The 22,631-nt window shown below is 43.8% G+C and overlaps 2 protein-coding genes across 2 annotated transcripts in view; one reads left to right on the top strand and one right to left on the bottom strand.

Annotated features, from left to right (window-relative positions):
• MAP6D1 (MAP6 domain containing 1) overlaps positions 1 to 6,756 on the top strand; it is a 43,722-nt gene extending 36,966 nt beyond the window's left edge. The window contains exon 3 of the mRNA XM_050964174.1: positions 4,515 to 6,756. Coding sequence (XP_050820131.1) covers positions 4,515 to 4,592 — 78 coding nt within the window. The 3' untranslated portion in view covers positions 4,593 to 6,756. The remainder of the gene's footprint in view (positions 1 to 4,514) is intronic.
• A 9,907-nt stretch (positions 6,757 to 16,663) lies between these two features.
• The window catches only part of YEATS2 (YEATS domain containing 2), a 56,956-nt gene continuing 50,988 nt past the window's right edge, over positions 16,664 to 22,631 (bottom strand). Inside the window, exon 26 of the mRNA XM_050963710.1 lies at positions 16,664 to 19,880. Coding sequence (XP_050819667.1) covers positions 19,772 to 19,880 — 109 coding nt within the window. The 3' untranslated portion in view covers positions 16,664 to 19,771. The remainder of the gene's footprint in view (positions 19,881 to 22,631) is intronic.

Here is a 22,631-nt window from a genome sequence, read left to right as displayed (position 1 = left end):
GCAAAATGGGAGGGACCAGTGATGCAGACACATTAAAATGAATCATTTTAAGGCTGGAATCCCTCCTATCTCACGGATTGGAGAAGATGAAGTTACTTTTTTCCTGTTCACCAAAAGTCCTCCCTCCACCAGGCCTTGAGCTTAGAGAAGCCCCAACTAGAACTAGAATTAAAAGCCAAAGAGCTTGGAAAAAAATTTCAAACTTCAAAAATCTGCTCTATGTTTTATTTCTGTAGGAGGCCCAGATCCATATTTCATCCATCGCTGTCACATTCAAATACAACCAGCATTGGCCATAAACTTGAGACACTGGCCATACAGCAACAGCATGTAGAGAAATCTAAACCTGGCAGAGGTGGTAGGGGTGCCAACAAGTAGTGCTGCAGGGCTTATATCTATGTCTGCTCTTCTGCTGAGTCCACTGGCACGGTGGCATCTGGTCATCTTAAACACAAAGTGGACCCAAGCAGATCTCCATACGGCTCTTTCTTCCTTTCCGCGATTTGAGGAAGGGTTATTTGGAAAGCTAGGTGAAGAAATGGTTGGTGCAACATTGCAGAATCCAGCCCTGGCCACAGAATTGCTCTCCATCTTTGATTAAAAGTAAATAAATACATATGTTTCTAGCCCTAATCATTGCAAAGAAAGCCTTCCTGCTGTGAACCCAATTAAATAACTGCAGTGGGGTCTCCCTGGTGGTGACAGTCCCATTCATCTCCAGGAGATGTTAACTTAGAAATCAAATGGGGGCAATTTAAATGTCAACTCTTAACCATTTCACTGCAGATTATTTTAACAGGAACATACAGCTAATGTGCTTATCTTGTAATTGCAAGCTGCCTTTCCCTTCCCCTTCCTCTTCCCCTTTCTGAGCCACCTAAATGTCCAGCTTGCCTCAGACAACCCCTGCAGTGCAGTTATATGTTTGCAGTACAAAATTCTGTAGGACGTTGAAAATGATAAATGTAGGAACAGCATAAAATTGAATTGAATATCAAGTCCACACAAGGGACACAGTACTGCTTGCATTATTCATTTTCATATTTAATTCAAGAGCAGCCTCCAGCCCTTTAAAAACTTAAGCTGCCACTGAATCTCCAGTCTGTTGCACTGCGGGTGCTGCAGAATGAACAGGCATTTCAGCAGAATTTAGGTCAAATTGGACATGGGAGTACAAGGAGCCTGGACTACAGAATCTGTCAGAATAGCAGGCAAATGGTACCACAGGAAGCACTCATCACAAGGGACTGTGCAATCAATGATTGAGGGGAAAAGAGAAGAAAGCATTACAGCTGAGTGCCACAGACCGTTGATTTTCCCTAGCAAGAGCTTAGCAAGGGAAGAGAAGAGAACGGTGCACAATACGAAGGTGAAGATTTTCAAAGCCACCTGGAGGATTTGGACTTCCAGTTCCCACTAATTAGCTGATTCCATATCCTGATTCTTGCTGAATTAGACCACCTGGTGCTTTGCTGAGAACCGGATTGAAGCTGAAACAATTTACTAACTCCCAAAACATTTAATGGGAAGTTGAGCAGGCTTGAAAATATCTCAGCCTAAAATGTCAAAGTTGTGTTAGTGTCAGTCCTGTTCTCAGCAAAGTACAAAGTGTTTCAATACAGCCAATCTTTTTTTTGGAAGGGAGAAGCAATGTCTGGGATGTGGTATCAGCAGTAGGACTCAAAGAGATTAAAGAAGAGAGAAAACAAGTGGCTGTGGAATCCACAAAGAACTCTCCAAGTGAATATCAGAGTAGTTTGCCTTGTTTGAGTCTTTCATAAGCCAGAGTTCAAACTCATGGTGTGTTTGAATATTAAACTTTGGCCACAGCTTGTGTGATCCCCACCAGACATTATTACAAGACTTGACATTCTTATGGAATGCAAAGATAAAGGGGCATAAGTTGCTGAAGTGGAGAATTCTGAGCCTGGTGAAAGAACAGGAAAGAGATGGACAGAGACAGCAGGATTGTAGGTGGGAAAAAGACCAGTTAGAACCTCCCTGCCCGCAAGCATAGGTTATAATACTCAAACAGAGCACAGAACTGACCAAAATGGTGCAGTGAAACAAAAAAGAACTTCCAGTGCTTCCACATGACGTGTGGATGTCGTGGAAGAGACCAATTACAGACTCAAAACAGCACTTACTCCAGTCATAGGTGCCAACTGCGTGGGTGCTCCAGGGCTAGAACACCATGGAAAAAAATTAGTGGATGCTTAGTACCCACCGGCAGCCAACTCCCCTCTCCCCCAGTGCCTCTCGCCCGCCGGCGGCCATGCTAATAATTTCCTCTCCCCAGAGCCCCCTGCAATCAGCTGTTCCACAGCATGCAGGAGGCCCTGGGAGGAAGGGGGAGAAGTGGGGCTGGGGCGCACCAGGAAAGGGGGCGGAAAGAAGTGGAGGCAGGGTGGGGGTGGGGCCTTGGGGTAAGGGGCAGAGCGGGGATGGGGTTGAGGGTGGAGCAGGAACAGGGTCAAGGGTGGAGTGGGGACGGGAAAAGGCAGGATGGTGTGGTTTAGAGGAAGTGGAGGAGTGAGTGCAGGGCCTGAGATGGGGGTGGGTGAGCACCCCCCGGGTAGAGGGGAAGTCAGCATCAATAACTTCAGTTATTGATGTGAGGCAAAGATAAAATCTGAAACACATATGCATAGAGAGAAACCACCAAAGGCACAAAATATTGAGACTCTGCAGACTGAGCCAGGAATGGCCCTGTCTCCCAGAACAGCAGAGTACAGAGGCTTTTCTCTCATATCCAGCAAAGCAAACAGCATTACTATGAGCAAAGCAATAAGTTGGCATGAAGATGCTGCTTGGAAACAGCTAGATTAGACAGAGTGAAGATACATTTTGAAATCACTTGTGTTTACTCGGCCCTAGAAGACCTTTAAAAACCATTCAGGCTTTTCCTTTTGCCCAAGCCCCAACTGGGTTACATGTGTGTGATTCGGTAACATAAGAACAGCCATATGGGGTCAAACCAATGGGTACATCTAGTCTAGTGGCTTGTGCCAGATGCTTCAGAAAGAATTAACAGAACAGGGCAATTATTGAGTGAGTCATCCCATCATCCAGTCTCAGCTTCTGGCAGTGAGAGGCTTAAGGACACCCAGAGAATGGGATTGCATCCCTGACCATCTTGGCTAACAGTTATAGAATCATAGAAGATTTGGTTTGGAAGAGACCTCAGGAGTTCATCTAGTCCAATCCTCTGCTCAAAACAGGACCAACCCCAACTAAATCATTGATGGCCCTATCCTCCATGAACTTGTCTAGCTCCTTTTTGAACCCAGTTATACTTTTGACCTTCACAATATCTCCCAGCAATGAGTTCCACAGGTTGTTTTACAATAACCTGTATGTAGGATTTAGCTAGGATTTTCCAGCTGTTGATCTCCACAGTGGCTTTGTTTGTGATATTATTCTGTTCACCAGCATTTAAGACTCATCCCCAGAAGAATGTGAAAAAAACTAGATTATTAGCTAATTTCCTTTTTTCTATGTCCTGTTCTTGTGGCCCTGCTCCTCTTCCTCACTCCTCCAGCAGTTCTGTTGGAGCAAGTAGGACCAAACAAAACTTAAGACAGTTATGCTTGAGGGCAGCTATCGTCTGAACCCTGGGCAGGAGACACAAGTAAAGACAATTCCATTTAAATTCAGTTAGTCTCTTATTATGTTAAGAGACAGGCTCTTCAGCTACTCTGCGTCAGTAGGTACCATCTGTTCACCACAGTGCTACACTTAGGATGAAATCCTAGCTACATTGAAGTCAATAGGAATTTTGCTCTGGAGTCATCTCTGCCATCTCTCTCACAGTCTCTACTTGAAGAGCATACAGAATATTCAGTATAGTTAACTTTTCTTCCTGAATGCTGCATGTGTGCGCCCAGGTTGCAATACATACAGTACAGTTGCTAGTCCATAAAGCACTGAGCTCAGACATTTTTAGAGCGGTTTCTTGTTTGTGTTCTCCAAGCAGTTCAGACTTTGCACCATGCAGATCTCTCCTCCAGCCTCTTACTTTAATCAATCACTAGTCTAGTGGTATATTTGCCTTTATGTTTGTGTGAAACAAATGTTAGCAAGGCTTTGTGAAAGGGTCAGCAGTTCTCTCTGTGCACATTGGATGGGAATCCATTAGCAACCTGCCAGCAAGAATCGCTCAAACATGCTTGTCTTGCTATTGTAGACAGCATCCCCAGTCCTACCTGCACCTTAACCTTTAACTGTGTTGAAGGACCCAGTTACAATGAAGCAGCCCATCCAAACTGTTCTGGTCTTACATACAGTGTGGCTCTGATTGAACAAATTTTTTACAGTGCCCTGGAACTGTGCTATAAAAATGGTTCAGTTCATGTACAGTTCCATACCAACCTGTGTCAGGGGCCTATTGTATGACACAGTCCTCCGACGTGTTTTATTTTACAGTAGAGAGGAGACCAGAGACCTGTGGGCCAAGAACCCCCATGATTACTGTACCCAGAAGTGGTGCTAATGCATATTATTTTCCCCTTTAGATTCCAGAAGTGAAGACCAAGTTTTCCCCCAACCCTTCTGCGGTTTTCCAGGCTCCTTCTCGTATCCTTAACGTGTGAACTTGGATCCAGTTCACGTCCAGGCAGCTTAAATGTGGGTTGTTAGTAAAAATGTCCTGCTATGCAACTTTCATGCAGGGTGTTAAGATCAAAGAGACAATATCAAAAGCAGCTACAGTGAGTAATGATATATACATAATATCTGTGAATACACAAAGCGCAAAGCACTTGATTTGGAACTGGCAAAACAGACTGACCTAGTTTTTGTAGAACCAGGCTCATTACTATGCCAGCTGGTATCACATTAGGAGATTGACTTTGCGCAGCAAAGACAGTATTGCAGATAATGCCCCTACGCTTAGCTGCATTTGTGGGGGGAAAATCACAAATGGAAATAACTAAAACTAAAGCCAGTGCTATCTAACAGACCTGTCTGCCGTAGGTCAGTGAAAGAGCTGGTGAATGACCCAAGCTGACTTTTGAACTTGTTTTTATTTTTTTTTAAAGTTTGAAGTACACAAGCAAGCATCTCACTAATACATTGGAATACTACACCAAACAGTGTAGCATTCGTGGCTGGCATTGATTTTAGTGGTTTTTTAGAAGTCTTTTGGCATGATAATACTCTTTAAACAAATCAGACAAAAAGTCACTGGGGCTTCATGGCTGAAGCTGAATATTTCAAAGTTGGAAAGCCACCTTAGGTGGAGTTTGAATTTTTGAAGAATAAACAACAAAAGCATGAGAGAGAATCAAGAAAGTCCTGACAAAACAACACCTCAACTTGGCTCTTGGCTGACCGTAAACTTATTAGGTCAGCTCAGATAACTACTGTGGATTGTATGGACCAGAAACTAAAATGTTTATGGATGTAATTTGTAATGGTCATGCTTAAGGTGTATGTATATAGCGTACATAGATTTTGCATAATGGAATCTGAAGATTCTTTAATAAAAGGATATCCTTAGACTTTTATTAAATGTTAACTGTTTGCTTATGCAAGATGAAAAATATATTGCCTTGAAATCTTGAATTATTGCCTGTATATTGGTAATGCTAGTGCTAAAAATAACCAGAGATGAATGTTACATGGATACTCTATTTAAAAAAAAAAGCAGAATGTAATTCATACCTTCATTTTTAAAGATGGACCATTTTAAATTTAGTCATTCTAAAGATTACCTTTTTTAAAAGATAACTGATGTAGATTTAACTTTTACTCATTCTGTTTTAATAAATCATTTCCTAGTGCTCGTTCATCTAGCTTGTGATAAACTTAAGAGTTTTTATCTAAAGGGTTTATGCAATATAATAAATCTATTTCTAATTTAACATTTTTCCTAATTTTCTTCTGAAAATATCACACAGAAAAAAGTTACAGTTTGTGTGTTAGAAATTTGTCTGTTAGAATGAAAGGAAATGTTGCCCTCAAACTTGAACAGTAATCAGTTATTCATTCATCTGTAATGAGAGTAACTGATAAAATGGGAAGTTACAGAAATTTTCTCTTAATCTTTTCCCAGCTCAAGTCAAAGGCTGGTTTAATGATCCTTTGGGCTATACAAACACACTCACATTGCTGAGCATCTCCGTAAGAGCGATTCTTGAACTGGGGGCTGGTGGACTATTTTTGAAATTTATCTAGAAAGTACATTGCATTATATAGGGATTTAAGGGAGCTGCTTCCATTAAAACTGGTACGATTCAGCCACTGAGACTCAGCCATGAGTAAAGATAATATGCCCATTAATGTGTGTTTCTTTGGGATGGGGGATGAAATTTCTTGCACTCTTCAGATTTTATGTTGGGATTATTGTCCGATGAATTTTCAGTATTTAACATCAGTACTTGCAGAAAAAAAATCGATATTTTATATATATATTTGTTAGGGTTTTTTTTTGTGGGAGGAAATCATATTTTTTTTTTTGGAAACTGATTGAAATATTCCAAACTGCACTAAATGTTTTGCATGTTAAATGTTTCTAAGGAAAACTATGTATAGTCTGCTTGATCAATCTGTTTGTAAAGTTTTTAAACTGTTCAGTTTCAACAGTTCAGTTAATTTCACTCTTGGATTTTACTATTAGCAAAAAACCCAACACATACTGCCTACTCAGTTTCTTTTCTTAATTTACTATATTTCTACAAAACAGTTGTAAACAAACTGGTAATACATGAAGCTTGTATTTTATCAAATGGACTGAAAGTTAATTTAATAAAATGTATTTTGGCTACTGGTTCTTCTTCTAATCTTAATTTTGATGTAAAACATAGCATTGCACATTGACCTTCAACAAAAAGATCTGTAACTATTTTTGTGTAGCTGTGTACTTAGACATTGGTCCAGAAGACAGTCACACTAGGCTGTCTCCTAAATCACTCAAAACAAAGGGAGAAGTCCAAAATAATAGACTTGGGCGGCCTGCCTAGAACGACGACACTGAGAATTAGACTGGTTGAGAGAGGTGGAATCACTGTTGATTTTATCATTGTCTTTGGATGCTGCAGTTTATCAGACTGGGAAAGATTAAAAAAACATCCTGCACCACATCATGAGAACCCCTCAGAAATCCTTAAGGGGAAAAGAAAAAAAAAAAAGGCATCACAACTTACATGGGCAGTGGGAACAAAATCACCACTTTACAAGTCACCCAAGAGCAGGGGCGGCTCCAGGCCCCAGCACAGCAAGCATGTGCTTGGGGCGGCAAGGTGCAGGGGGCGCTCTGCCAGCTCCACGAGGGCGGCAGGCAGGCTGCCCTCGGCGGCTTGCCTGCGAAAGGCAGGCAGCCAGCCTGCCTGCCGTGCTTGGGGCAGCAAAATTCCTAGCGCCGCCCCTGCCCAAGAGCATCCTCACTGAACTAGCACTAAGGACGTGTTATAATTTCTAGTAAGCAATATTCAGACTTAATTCTCTGCCCTTTTTGTAACTGCACTGAGCTAAAAATTGACCAGATGACTGAATTTTTTTATTTTTTTAAAGCACCTTGGTTAGTTCAGATTCAAGTTCAATTATATTCAGGTAACATGTTCCCATGTAATTCAGTTGCTTTAGGTATTTTATACCTCACAATATTTACTAGTGACTGAGCACGGGAATACTCGGCAGTCCAAACACTGTGGGAATAGTAATAAGTTGAATTTTTTTTGCCAGTTTTGAGTACCTTGAAAATTAGCTTTGTTAATGCGAATGTTGCAGATGCAGAGTTCAAAGTCAGAAAATGCAGAAGTTAAGATCCCCTGATGTCTGTTAATCTGCCTACATTGGCCATGGATACTAGTTTATTGCAGATATTTAACACAGCTCTAAAAATAGTGCATATGTACAGCACAGCCAAGTCCACATGCAGTAGGAAACAGCACTTCTGCATTTCTTGACTTATTTTAACTATGCAACCTTTACAGTTTATCTATCAAGTTTCTTTGAAAAAGGAGACAGGTGAGAGTCCCACCAACTTGCTATGAGGCACCACATTCATGTCAGCCATCTTAAGGTCCATATTGATCCTCTCTGCACAGCTGCAGAAGATCTGGAGGGGGAAGGGAGAATTCAACCAGAGAGCAGAGGAGAGGCACCAGAATCCCTAGTCAGGGAAGTACTCAGCACCTGCAGAGTTTGGGGCTGAGGCCTGTGTGTGGCTCATGCCACTAGAAGAACCCTGAACAGCCTCTCCTCCCCTCTCCCAATGGAACTATGTGTGGGAAAGTCCATGACTAGATCCTCATGGCTTTTATTCTCTCATGTCTTCTCCTAGGGCTATTTCTGCAGGAGGGCTCAATGCCACTAAGATGTGCACATGCTTAAATCAGACCCAGACAAATGTTCCACCCCTCCACTCCCTAGGGTTGCCAACCCTCGAGGATTAGCCTAGAGTTGCCAGGAATTAAAGATTAATCTTTAATTAAAGATTGTCATGTGATGAAACTGCCAGGAATCTATTCCACCAAAATTGACAACCCTACCACCCCCACAAATGAGAGAACATATGTACAAGAGTGAATCCTAGCATAGCATCTAAGGATCAGTGCAATTCTTCCCTGTGCATTCCCAGCTGATTTTCAATCATTCATAACGATCAACAGCCGCCCAATTTTTTCTCAAGCTTAGATACAGACCCAAGGCCGCTGGCAGAACTATTTACATGTTTCAAGGCTGCAGCATTTGTGTACTAGGTGTGGTGGGTAACAATTCTTTTCAAAAAGGAAAAACATTGAGCTGCAGAATTTGTGGCAGCTTATGGGATTTTCCTCAAATCTACTGGTGAGCTTTTCAGAAAATAACGTGTGTGAACTGCAGGATTATCCCTGAGATTGGTTTGCAGCCTCAGCTACAGCTTTGACAGCCAGACACTCCTGCTGATAGGGAGAGAGTAGAAGGGGGCCCAGCTAGGGCTACCCCTCTGCCAGAACCTCTCTGAACCTAGAATTGGGCAAGGAAGACCCCCCCCCCCACTCTGAGGGCATTAGGATCCAGGCAGTGCCCCCCACCATGTGCTTTTGGGAGAGCAGTAGAGAGAGGAGCCAGCCAGAAACTCCCGCTGGTAGGAACAGAAGCAGTAGGAGCCAGGATCTCTGACCATGCTACACTGGTCTCTGTCCTTTGCTGATTGCTCAGCCCTCCTTCTTCCCTGCCTTTTTACCTCAGCTCCATTCCTCAGCTGTTCTTCCTCCCTCGCTCTCTCCCCCTTACCTTCCCCTTTAGCAGATCCCCTACTAAGTAACACCCCTCCCCCCACTGCAAATAAATAAAATCACAGAATTAAAAGTTTGCCACCACATTGTTCCCTCCACTTGTGTGTTCGACTCTTCCCACACCCAATGTGTGGCTGGTCTAGCTAGGCCATATTGTCTTCTTTCCTTGTACTACCCAGTCGATCTGTCTGTATCCAGCTGTTGTCACTCAGACTGTCAGTTCTTTAGGGCTGCCTTTTTGTTCCATTTGGGGTCCTGGCCTGTGGCTCCTAGGCACTGTGGGAACGTAAATAATCATAGATCTAGCCCTCTAGCTACACACGCACGCTCCCGCCAGCACCTTGTCCACACTAATTACAGAGTATCACATTCCCACTAAGAAAAAAAAGCTGCTTGGTTTTACCTCACAGACCTTGTGGTCCCACCTGCATCATGAGAGCACACTACCACATGGGAATTTTATAGTGATCATTGCTTTATAATGGCAGCCAACACCACCAAACTCTTACATAGGACACACTTACACTGGAACAAGCTCTTGGATAGTCCGCTGGGCGAGGCTCACAATGAACCTTTGAAAGGGCAAGCCTTTCCACTGAGCCCCAGAAGCATGCTGAAGGTCACCAAAATACAGTCCTGCTGCAACTGCTCACAGAGGTATCCTGTACGAGAGGGCCCCATATCTTTAGTAAAAGCAGAGGAAAACTTAGCAGGCACTTCCCAACTAGAGAAGAAAGGGAAATGCACTCAGCAGTAGTCCCTTGCAAAATAGCTGCTTTAAGGCTAGAGCAACTTCTCTCTCCCCAATTTAAAGGGCCAGCCCCTGAACAGCATGCTGGGAAAAAGTTTCTATAAAAGGGAAAACTTTCATAGGGTGAACTAGTAGGGGGAAGAGCTGTTTCTGTACTGTTTGTCTCAGCAAGGTTCTTCCAGGTGCGCAGCTGCTAATTGCTCTTGGGCTTTACACCTAAGCCCTACCCCACTGAATGGTACATTTTGCTTTGAAGCCATCTGAGGTTCCATGTTCTTGCAGGCAGCAGGTGCTGGCTGAGGGTGGGTGTGGAGGGAGACATCCCCCCCGAGCAGCGCACCTCATAGTGCTTAGAATTGCCATGCATACTGGTGCCTGTAGAATGAGCTGCTGTGAGTAGCCACCTGCTCACAGCCTGAAGCATAATCAACAGCAGAACTAGTGGGGGACTCTATGGGGTGTCCTTCCAACCTTAGGGAAAGCCCACCAAGGAAAACCAGGAGAAGAGACAGAGGCTCTTTGAGAGGGGGAAGACACAAGGGCAGGAGCAAGGAGAGAGTGGCATGGGGGACAAGGTGGGAGCAGGGGAAAGCAGGAGAGGATAAAGAGTGCTGTTTGTAAGAGGAGTGATGCAGACAAGAAGACAAAAGGGGGCAGCTGTACTGGTTTTATACATTATGCCACAATATCCAGATTATAAAGTCTTTAACTATAAAATCCATGATGGTCTTTTCTCTCTGTGAATCATATTGCAAGAGTGGTTTATTTGAGTCACACAATAATATCCCTTAAAAAAACCCAGATTTTATAGTTATGACCTATTATAATCCAGGCCCTATAGCATGATGTGCAATGAAGCACAGGTGTTCCACATTCTGCTGGCTTGTCACCCAACCTGTATGGAGGTTGAGAGGTGTATTTCCATTTTGCAACACTGTCTCCACTGTTCTAGTCAGGAAGCCAGGAACATTTGCACTTCTACATGTCTGAATAGACTTTCTTGCATGTTCAGTTGTTTGATTGAACTCTGGTAACTTGATCTGATCACCTAAAAAGTTGAGTAACATTTTAATGATCTTTGATGTAAAAAGGTTTCCTTATAGCTAAATTACTTTCCCTGTGTATTGTATGAAAATTTCTCATTTGACTGGCAACAGGATATGGGGCATATTAGGTTAACAGTTCATATTTTCTCCATATAGGGCACCATTGTCAGGTACATTCATGGGATCAGTCCAGTTCATGGTTTCAGTGCAAATATCTGTCTAAGAGGAGTCTTGTTTGCTTTTGTAGCACAGATGGCAAGGGCTGAATGTCCAGAGGAACTGAATTGCCTATGTTTGGAGGTGATCCTTCCACATCAGGAAGGAGGCACACTGGAATATGTACACTGCTGGTGCCTTGCTGTACCTGTTCTGTACCAAAACAAAGGACTTATTTCTCAAGGGCTAGCAATCCAGCACCCTTTGCAAGCACCACAGTCACTTTAAGGGGTTGGGGTAAAGCATCAATTAGAAGTCAGTGTAATGATTCCATTGTGATGTCAGGCCCTTGCCCCAGCACTGCGATGATCACATACAATTGCAGCCAGATGGCTGGTGTTTGGGAAAGACCCTCCTTGCTGGAAGGGATGGTAATAATAGAAAATCAGAAAAGCGTGATCAATACAAACATGTGGTAAGTGTTATGCATTTTCCATCTTCTACAACTGAGGGTTTATTTCCCTAAATATGTTTACAAATATGTCAATCAGCATGTGGGAAGGCTTCAGCTAAAATATTCCTAGTGTGTTAATAACAGAGATTGGTAACCTGACAATTTTGTCCATTTGTTGGTTAGTCTTCCAGGGCCTGATTCTCATTCATGCTAAAGACTCCACTATAAATGAGAATCAGGACTTCAGTACTCTGAAAGACAGTACAAGGCTCTCATCTTCTGAGCTACATAATGATTGACAATTTTTACCATTCCTGTCAAGAAAATTCATAAATAACCTGCTCAAAGCCAGTTTGATTTCTTCCCTTCTCAGGAGATGTCTAGATTATGGGATTATTCCGATTTTACAGAAACTTTTTTTAAAACAGATTGTATAAAGTCGATTGCACGTGTCCCCACTTAGCACATTAATTCGGTGGTGTGCGTCCATGTACCGAGGCTAGCGTCGATTTCCGGAGCATTGCACTGTGGGTAGCTATCCCATAGTTCCCGCAGTCTCCCCCGCCCATTGGAATTCTGGGTTGAGATCCCAGTGCCTGATGGGGCTAAAAACATTGTTGTGGGTGGTTCTGGGTACAGCCTTACCCCTCCCTCTGTGCAAGTAGCAGACAACCGTTTCGCGCCTTTTTCCCTGGGTGAACTGTGCAGACGCCGTACCATGGCAAGCATGGACCCTGCTCAGCTCAAGACAGCAATCATGGGCGTTGTAAACACCTCGCTTATTCTCGTGCAGTCAATGCTAAACCAGGACCTGCTAAACCAGTCGAGGAGGCGGCGGCTATGGCAGCGTGGCGACAAGAGTGATGAGGACATGGACACAGAATTCTCTCAAACCGCGGGTCCCTGCGCTTTGGAGATCACGCTGGTAATGGGGCAGGTTCTAGCCATGGAATGCCGATTTTGGGCCCGGGAAACAAGCAGACTGGTGGGACCGCATAGTGTTGCGGGTGTGGGACGATTCCCAGTGGCTGCGAAACTTCTGCATGCGTAAGGGCACCTTCATGGAACTTTGTGACTTGCTTTCTCCTGCCCTGAAACGCCAGAATACCAAGATGAGAGCAGCCCTCACAGTTGAGAAGCGAGTGGCGATAGCCCTCTGGAAGCTTGCAACGCCAGACAGCTACCGGTCAGTCAGGAATCAATTTGGAGTGGGCAAATTGAATGTGGGGGCTGCTGTGATGCAAGTAGCCAAAGCAATCATTAAGCTGCTGCTACGAAAGGTTGTGACTCGGAAATGTGCAGGTCATAGTGGATGGCTTTGCTGCAATGGGATTCCCTAACTGTGGCGGGGCGACAGATGGAACACATATCCCTATCTTGGCACCGGAGCACCAGAGCACCCAGTACATAAACCGCAAGGGGTACTTTTCCGTGGTGCTGCAAGCACTGGTGGATCACAAGGGACGTTTCACCAACATCCACGTGGGATGGCTGGGAAGGATTCATGACGCTCACCTCTTCAGGAACACTACTCTGTTTAAACAGCTGCAGCAAGGGAATTACTTCCCAGGACAGAAATTAACAGTTGGGGATGTTGAAATGCCTGTAGTTATCCTGGGGGACCCAGCTTACCCCTGGATGCCATGGCTCATGAAGCCATACACAGGCAGCCTGGACAGTCGTCAGGAGTTGTTCAGCTACAGGCTGAGCAAGTGCAGAATGGTGGTAGAATGTGCATTTGGCCATTTAAAGGCGCACTGACGCACATTACTGACTCACTCAGACCTCAGCCAAACCAATGTCCCCATTGTTATTGCTGCTTGCTGTGCGCTCCACAATCTCCGTGAGAGTAATGGGGAGACCTTTATGGCGGGGTGGGAGGCTGAGGCAAATCACCTGGCCGCTGATTATGTGCAGCCAGACACCAGGGCGATTAGAAGAGTACACAAGGAAGCGGTGCGCATCAGAGCTTTGAAAACCAGTTTCATCACGGGCCAGGGTACGGTGTGACTGTTGTGTTTTGTTTCGCCTTGATGAACCTCCCCCCGATTGACTCATTCCCTGTAAGCCACCCACCCTCCCCCTTTGATTACGGCTTGCTTCCTAATGAAATAAAATCACTCATTTAAAAATCATGTATTCTTTATTAATTATAAAAAGGGTGAGAACTGACAAGGTAGCCCAGGTGGGGTTTGGGAGGAGGATAGGAGGGAAGGAAAAGGCCACTAAAAAAATTTCACAATAATGTCAGCCTTTTGGTTGGGCTGTCTGCTGGGGTGGAATGGGCGGGTGCACGGAGCCTCCCCACACACGGTCTTAGTCATCGGGTGGGTAGAGGCGGCTAAGGAACATGGTGAGGGGGGAGGGTGGTTATACAGGGGCTGCAGCAGCACGCTGTGATCCTGCTACCATCCTTGAAGCTCCACCAGCTGCTGGAGCATGTCCGTTTGATCACGCAGCAGCCCCAGAGTTGCATCCAGACACCTCTGATCTTCCTGCCGCCACCTCTCATCTCAAGCGTCTCTCCTCTCCTCACGTTCGTCCCTCCTATCCTCAGGTTGGTCCCTCACGGTCACTGGCATCTTTCCTGTACTTTGATACCACGTCCTTCCACTCATTCAGATGAGCTCTTTCTTTGCGGGTCACTTCCATGATTTCCGATAACATTTTGTCTTGTGTCTTTTTTTGGACCCTGAGGGATGGAGGAGGGAGATTTGAAAAATCTGCAGCTGCAGGAGGGAGGGAAAAAAGGGAAAAATATTTAAAAAGATACATTATACAGAACAATAGTTATACTCTTTCACAGTAAACAACACTATTCACCTTACATAGCACATGTGCTCTCACTACAAGGTCGCATTTTGTATCTTAATATTGAGTGCCTGCGGCTTTAAGAGATCACAGACGCAGGTCCGGGCATCAGTATTCGGCTTCCATGCGGCCATGGTAAGCCACAGTCTTTCGGCTTCTGCAGCCTTCATATATCCAGCGCCCTCCTTTCCCAAATAGCAAGCAAAGACCATTGAGTGCTGCTTCATTCCTGTTAACGTGCAGCACCAGAATCGCCCCCATCCAATTCTCTGGGATGATCGCTTTACCCCTCCCCCCACAGCGTGGCTGGTATCATGGAAGATTGCTGCTAGCCACCCTACCCACCACCGTGTGGCCGGTAGCAGGGAAGATCTCAGCTAGCCAAACGTGAAAGCTCAGCGCCAACCGCTCCCCCCCCCCGCCTCCTCCCCCTGCTTGGCTAAATGCAGGGAAGGATTTCTTTTAAGCCACAGGCAAACAGCCCAACCATCTCTGTCCCCTTAATTAAATTCCCATATTTCAACCAGGTTACCATGAACGATATCACTCTCCTGAGGATAACACAGTGAGATAAAGAACGGATGTTGCTTGAATGCCAGCAAACACCAGGACCATACGCAGCTAGGCTTTGTCATGCAATGATACCAGATTACTTGACCACGCCATGCATGTAGCAAGTGTCCTACCATGGAGGACGGAATAAGGCTGCCCTGCCCAGAAACCTTCTGCAAAGGCTTTTGGAGTACCTCCAGGAGAGCTTCATGGAGATGTCCCTGGAGGATTTCTGCTCCATCCCCAAACATGTTAACAGACTTTTCCAGTAACTTTACTGGCCGCGAATGCATCCCAAGTCCTCAGGGCAAATTAATCATTAAAAAATGCTTGCTTTTAAACCATATTTTATATTACAAAGGTACACTCACCAGAGGTCCCTTCCATGGCTTCACTGTCTGGGATAGTGGCTTGGGAGGGCTGGGAGGGTACTTCTGTCAGGCTGAGAAAAAGTTCCTGGCTGTTGGGGAGAACAGAGTGCTGTGTGCTCTATGCAAGCTCGTCCTCCTCTTCCTCCTCCTCCTCTTCCCCGTCTGCAGAATCCTCAGGCAAGGCTAAGATTACCCCCACCTCGGAATTCATGGACAGGGGTGGAGTAGTGGTGGCGGACCCTCCTAGAATTGCATGGAGCTCCGCGTAGAAGCGGCATGTTTGCGGCCCTGCCCCGGATCTTCATTTGCTTCTTTGGTTTTCTGGTAGGCTTGTCTGAGCTCCTTAACTTTCACACGGCACTGTACTGAGTCCCTGCTGTGGCCTCTCTCCATCATGGCCTTGGAAATTTTTTCAAATGGTTTTTTATTTCGTCTTTTGGAATGGAATTCTGTTAGCACTGAATCCTCTCCCCATATAGCGATCAGATCCAGTACCTCTAATGTGGTCCATGCTGGAGCTCTTTTTCGATTCTCAGACTGCATTGTTACCTGTGCTGATGAGCTCTGCGTGGTCACCTGTGCTGATCAGCTCTCCATGCTAGGCAAACAGGAAATGAAATTCAAAAGTTCGCAGGGCCTTTCCTGTCTACCTGGCCAGTGCATCCAACTCCAGATTGCTGTCCAGAGTGGTCACAATGTTGCACTGTGGGATAGCTCCTGGAGGCCAATACCGTCGAATTGCGGCCATACTAACCCTAATCCGACATGGCAATACCGATTTCAGTGCTACTCCCCTCATCAGGGAGGAGTACAGAAATCGGTTTTAAGAGCCCTTTATATCAATATAAAGGGCTTCATTGTGTGGACGGGTGCAGGGTTAAATCAGTTTAAACGCTGCTAAATTTGGTATAAACACATAGTGTTGACCAGGCCTCAGTCTACTTTCACTCATTTTCTAAGGGCAAATAAGTCTGCTGCTGTTTGCATGGGCACATCAAGGGTAGCTTAAACTTTTTTTGCTCAGTTCCTGGCTTCCTCTTTCAAAAGAATGAAACCTTCATAATAAACCATAAAAAAACCTCAAAGGCAAAAACTACCTTTTGCTTTGGCCAAGTTTAAGAACTTTCAGGTTTTCTGCAGAGCCAACAAAAGATAAAAATTCCTGTTTTGCTTCAGGGACAAAGGAGTTTGTCTGACTTTCACCTGTCACCCAAATACAGTTTTTCTAAACTGTCATTTTGCAGCATACTCCATTGCACTGCATGTCACATAAAACAGGTGTGCAAAAAGAAACAATGTCATCACAACTAATAAAAGAATTTATTGTAAACTTATGTATATTACACAATTTTACATTATAATACAGAATGTGGAGGATTTAACACTCAACATTTCAAATATGGACAATGTTTGTAAGGAGATCTTTGACTGACATTAAGACTTTTTAAAAAGCCACAGAGCACATAGCGGAATATTCTGAAATATTCCAATTTCTTTCACACTTAACTTGGTTTACCAATTTTTACAGCCTCCCCCTTGTTGTGTGACATAACTTTCTTCTCTTCAATTCTGATGGAACAGATTATTTTCTCATGAAGAAATGTCTCTCCCACCACTCTTGAGAATTCAAAAACCTTCTTGCAAAAATGTCCTACATTTGGACAACTAAACAAATATTATTGGTAACTGCTTTTGGTTTGAATGGATAGCTTGTTCTTAGCAAATTTCACGTCAGATTATTCTCCTAGGGGTAACTATATTAACCTGGCTTGCTTAGAAATGAATCAAGAGACTCAATTATTGTAGCTCCTTCAAACTACTACAGAATAGATGCCTTGGTTTAGGGGACTTTTTAGAACTCAAAAGCTGAAAATCATGTGGCTCAAGCAGTTGAATGGCAGGTGCCAAGATTTTGAATGGCAGGTGCCCAAAGATGGGATCCTACATCTATAGGAGCTGCTGGGTGCTCAGCACTTTTGAAAACCAGGCAACCAATGAATCATTTAGTACTAAGGGATGGAAGTGCATGTGTCGCTCCAGAATACCAGTGCACTGGGTGCCCCAAAGGGCAACTAACTGCCACATAGGGAAGGTTTTATGCAGCCTGGGATGGGACTACAGAGCCTAACTTACAAATTGTGTACAAGTGTATCTAAAAGGTGTAGGAGGCTTGACTTCCCTACAGCCTGCAAACCAAACAAAGGATAAGAGGCTGCCAGGCCCCAACAGGGAAGCTAAGATAGGGCCTGATATTCCTAAATTAAACTGATTCCTCTCCACTCTCAGCACTGGCCCAGCCACTGTGCTCTAGCAAGAGTCCCCACAGCAATACTACTTCAGACTATGGTAGAGTAAGGGCCAGATTGTGCAGCTGTTCCTCAAGCCAGCGAGTGCTCTCTCATGCAACTGCCCTTTCTGGGTGCTCACCAGCACAAGTAAGAATTCCACAGCTGGGCCCGAGTGTTTAAAACATCCACGCCAATGCCATCAAAGCTCTTCATCTCAGAGCCCGACTCAAATTCCCTCTCATCAGTCCCATTTTCAATGTTCAGGGCAAACTGAGTAGTACTGTACTCCAGTCCTGTTGATTTCAATGGGGCTATCTGCAGATGAAGGTCCTCTTTGCGGTGGGCAACAATGGCCGATTCTGGCCTGAGGAGGACAGTGTCAAGGGTCTATAGTTTAAAAATTAATTTAATTTTATTCTGGTTTGTAACTGCTCCTTGAAAGCCTGAAACCATCTTTTTTCAGCTGAATCACTCTCCCTGGAGCATGCACATAGTTCTGTTTAACTGCAGAGCTCCTGGTATCAAGTTTATTAATTTTCTAGTGAAGAAAGCACTCAAGTATTAGTTTTGAAATACACCCTATTCCCCAACAAAAGAAGCTTATTTAGCACTTCTAAAATGCTTTACATTTTGAAATTGCAGCACAAATATTAATTAGGCCTCAGAACACCCCTATGAGATAGGTACCCTTATTCCCAATTTTGCATATGGGGAAACTGGGGCACTGAGCAGTGATGCAACTTCCTCCAGGCCAAGCAGCAAATGCGTGACCCAGATGGGACCAGAACTCAGGAGTCCCCGGCTCTCAGGCCCTCATTCAACCTATTATGTGGTACTGCCTCAAAAAGACAAGGACTTTGAAAGCCTGGTAAAGTAATAGTCAAATTTTGGGCCCCTCAACATTGACAGCATGTTTACAATATTGCCAAATACATACCAGGAAGATTTTTATATTGCCGGTTAGACCTTCTTACGTCAATAAACATTTGCAAGGCTGCAGTGTGCCCTTCAGATGTGGCATTCACAAGGAGGAGAACGTAGCAATACCTAAAGCAGGTGAGTGGTGGGACCGGAAGTAAAGGTTCTACCCACAGCCATGGTATTAGATGCTGCCATGTCCAAAGTGCCTGTGTTTTCCCCAATCCTGCTGGGTACCTTTCTGCTATACAGAGTTTAAACCAAAGTTTTGTTGCAGTCAGTTCCTCACAATCTGTGCTGATCATGGACTAATGTTCTCCAAAGATTTAAACAAGTATTACAGAGCTATTCGCTTGCTCTCCAGCTCAGTAATCGGAATTCTTCCAGCAGCCAAGGTCAATACTTGCTAGAGAAGCAAAGGATCTTGCCAATTAACGCCCAGAAATCTTGACACAATCCTCTGTGAAATAAGCCACGCATCCAAGTCACTTTACTTTTCCCCTCACATAGGTCACATGCTCAGTTAATCCTTTAAATTTGACGTTATTCATTCATCTTGGCCATGCCCCCAACCTACCATCACCGGGATGTCTGAGGTGCTCACTCAGTCTCTCCTAAAGGAAGGAAATATTTGTTACCATACAGTTAGCTGCATGGTTGGTCCTGCTGTGTAACTGGAGCCATGTTCATGGCGTTCAATTATATCTGCACAAGTCGCTCACCACAAGCATCAGCCTCCAAACAAACCAACTTCCAAAGCTACCTATTGCTTTGCATGTATTCGCGATACTTTGGAAAAATGGTCTCCAATGGCCTCCCCAGCTCACAGCAAAATCTGTACTGATCTGTGGACTGCCTCAAAGGGAGCTGTGGATTTCCATCTTAAAAATACATCACCTCAGCAAGCTATCCAGTCATCAGCTGGAGGAGGCCTATTTTGCTGCCAAGTCTTTTTCAGCTAGCAACTGAACCCAAACTGACGAAGTTCGCTCATCACTTACTGAGTAAACAACACTGCAGTCTAACAACTTGATTTGGAACAGAGCATCATTTTGTTGCATTAAGGTGCATCTTTAATTGGAGGTAATGATCTAGTAGCCCAACATTATAAAATGTATATAATAGTGTCCTACAGAGACAGTGGAATTGTCATTAAATATTTCACTCTTCAATCCATTGTTACTACAGCATCTTCAGGTTATTTCACTGTTCCTCATTTAATATCCTCATATTTTTGTTTGTGAGGAAATCAAGAAAGGGAATATTGCAGATGGCTTGGTGAATATTCATCACTGTGATCTCTCTTGGAATCCTGCAGAGAACAAATCAAAGAAACTATTAGTATGCAAAAAGCCAACTCTCTCTGAAGTGCCAAGCCAATAAATTGACTAATGGGGGGAAAAGCCAAAAAATAATAGTATAGTGTTACAGTTACAGAGACAAGGTATTAAAATGCCCTAGCACAAAATGGATGCTATCAGAAAATTTGGAGGAATACTCCTTGGGCATAAGCTTATGAAAATTAAAGGGAAGTTCTGAAGTATCAGTTTTGTGGAATAGGCAATATTTTAATTAAGCCATTTGCTTGCACGTATTAAACACTAAGGTCTTGTTTTTTAATTTCAAGTTCTGCTAGAACACCATGCAGACAGGTGAAGAAGTCCCTAAACAAAAGGAGAATAGTGTTTGGATCAGGAGTTACTGTAAGAACTACTTGATTTCCATGCTACTAAGTAGGCTACTGGGGTCTTGTCAGGCCACTGGCAGAGCATTTGTAGGTCAACTCGTTTTGATCAGGGTGGAGAATATTCCACATCCATCCCAAAACCCTGAAGACAGCTGCCTCCCACTTAATTTTCATCTGTAAGTCCTTGCGTTGCAGCAGTCCTTCCAAACAGAAACTAGAGAAGACAGGAATCAGTCACTGCTGCCCCTTCACTTGGCTCAAAAGCAGCACTTTGCTCATTCTCCCTCCCCGACTAAGGATGAATTTGCTGCTTCTACAGAAAACTCATGCCCCTGCCAGCCCAGGAACCATGAGAATGTAATGCAAACCATTGTAAAACTGAAGTGCTTCTGGTGAAAATACCAGGCCAACATTTACAGTCTAAGCTGATCACTTTAAAGTTAGTTTTCAGGCGACTAATAACTTTACATCATCATAGGTACTGATCATCTTTAACGGGAAGACAGCCTTCAATGGAAGTGGGACCCCTCACACAAGCCAGCAACGGAATGAAGGTTTTTGTTCAGTAATTCTTCTAGTAATAAACTATTTATAATTTTATTTTTATTAACAAAGGTAATAGACATCCTGCAAAGACCAAAAGTGTGCATGCTATAAGACAAAGGAAAGCGTAGGTCCTCTACGTAGCGGGGAAGGAGAGCTAATAAATTGATGACATCAAGAAGGATGAGGTATTTAATGCCTAAAAAGGTTAATGGTGACTTGTTACTCAACACAGTTAATATTAACACAGGAGAAGGAACACAAGTCAAAATAGGGAAAGAATAAAGGTTAAAGAATATTTAGATAAGTTAGATGTAGTCAAGTCAGCAGGGCCTGAAGAAATTCATCCAGGGTACTTAAGGAACGAGCTGAAGCAATCTCGGAAGAGCTGGAATGATCTCTGAGAACTCATGGAGGATGGGTTAGGTCTCAAAGGACTGGAGAAGGGCAAATATTGCACCCTTTTTTAAAGATAGGTACTAAGATGACCTGGGGAATTTTAGACCAGTCAGCCTACCTTCAATACGTGGGAAAATACTGGGACAAATTATTAAACAATTTGTAATACAACAGGGTTTTAAGGAATAGCCAGCATGAATTTGTCAGAGCAAGTCATACCAAACCAACCTAATTTCCTTCTTTGACAGGATTACTGGCCTAGTGGATGGGGGAAGTGGTAGATGTAATGTATCTTGATTTTAGTAATGCCTTTGTCACAGTCTGACATGACATTCTCATAAGCAAACTGGGGAAACGTGGTCAAGATGAAATGACTGTAAAGTGGGTGCACGACTGGTTGGAAGACTGTACTCAACAACTAGTTATCAATGGTTCACTGTCAAACTGGGATGGTGTATCTAGTGAGGTTCCTCAGGGATCTGTTTGGGTCTGGCACTATTTAATATTTTCATTAATGATTGGATAATGGAGTGGAGAATATGCTTATATAATTTGTGGGTGACACCAAACTGGGAGGGGTTGCAAGAACTTTGGAGGATGGGATTAGAATTCAAAGCCACCTGGACAAATTGGAGAATTGGTCTAAAATCAAGATGAAATTCAATAAAGGCAAGTACAAAGTACTACACCTAGGATGGAAAATACCAAATGCATAACTACGAAATGGGGAATAACTGGTGAGACACCAGTACTGCTGAAAAGGATCTCGAAGTTACAGTAGATCACAAATTGAATACGAGTCAACAGTGCAATACAGTTGCAAAAAAAGCGAATATCATTCTGGGGTATGTTAACAGGAGTGTAATATACAAGACATGGGCGGTAACTGTCTTGCTCTATTTAGCACTGGTGAGGCCTCAGCTGAAATATGACCAATTCTGGGCACCACACTTCAGGAAAGATGTGGACTAATCGGAAAAAGAGTCTAGAGGAGAGCAACAAAAATGATAAAAGGTTTAGAAAATCTGACCTCTGAGAAAATTAAAAAAACCACCACAACAAAAACTGGTCATGTTTAGTCTTGCAAAAATAAGACTGAGGAGGGACCTGGTAGCCTTAATATACGTTAAGGGCTGTTATACAGAGGATAGTGATCAAATGTTCTCTATGTCCACTGAAGGTAGGACAAGAAGTAATGGGCTTAATCTGCAGCAAGGAAATTTAAGTTAGTTATTAGGAACAACTTCCTAACTGTAAGGGTAGTTAAGCTCTGGAATAGGCTTCCAAGGGAGGTTGTGGAATCCCCATAATTGGAAATAATTAAGAACAGGTTGGACAAACACCTGTCAGGGATGGTGGTTGAGGCTCACCTGGTCCTGCCTCAGCACAGGGGGCTGGACTTGACTTCTCAAGATCCGTTCCAGTCCTACACTT

This window comes from Gopherus flavomarginatus, chromosome 8 (genome assembly GCF_025201925.1).
Source record: "Gopherus flavomarginatus isolate rGopFla2 chromosome 8, rGopFla2.mat.asm, whole genome shotgun sequence".
Lineage (NCBI taxonomy): Eukaryota > Metazoa > Chordata > Testudines > Testudinidae > Gopherus > Gopherus flavomarginatus.
This window is presented reverse-complemented; position numbering and strand designations above follow the sequence as displayed.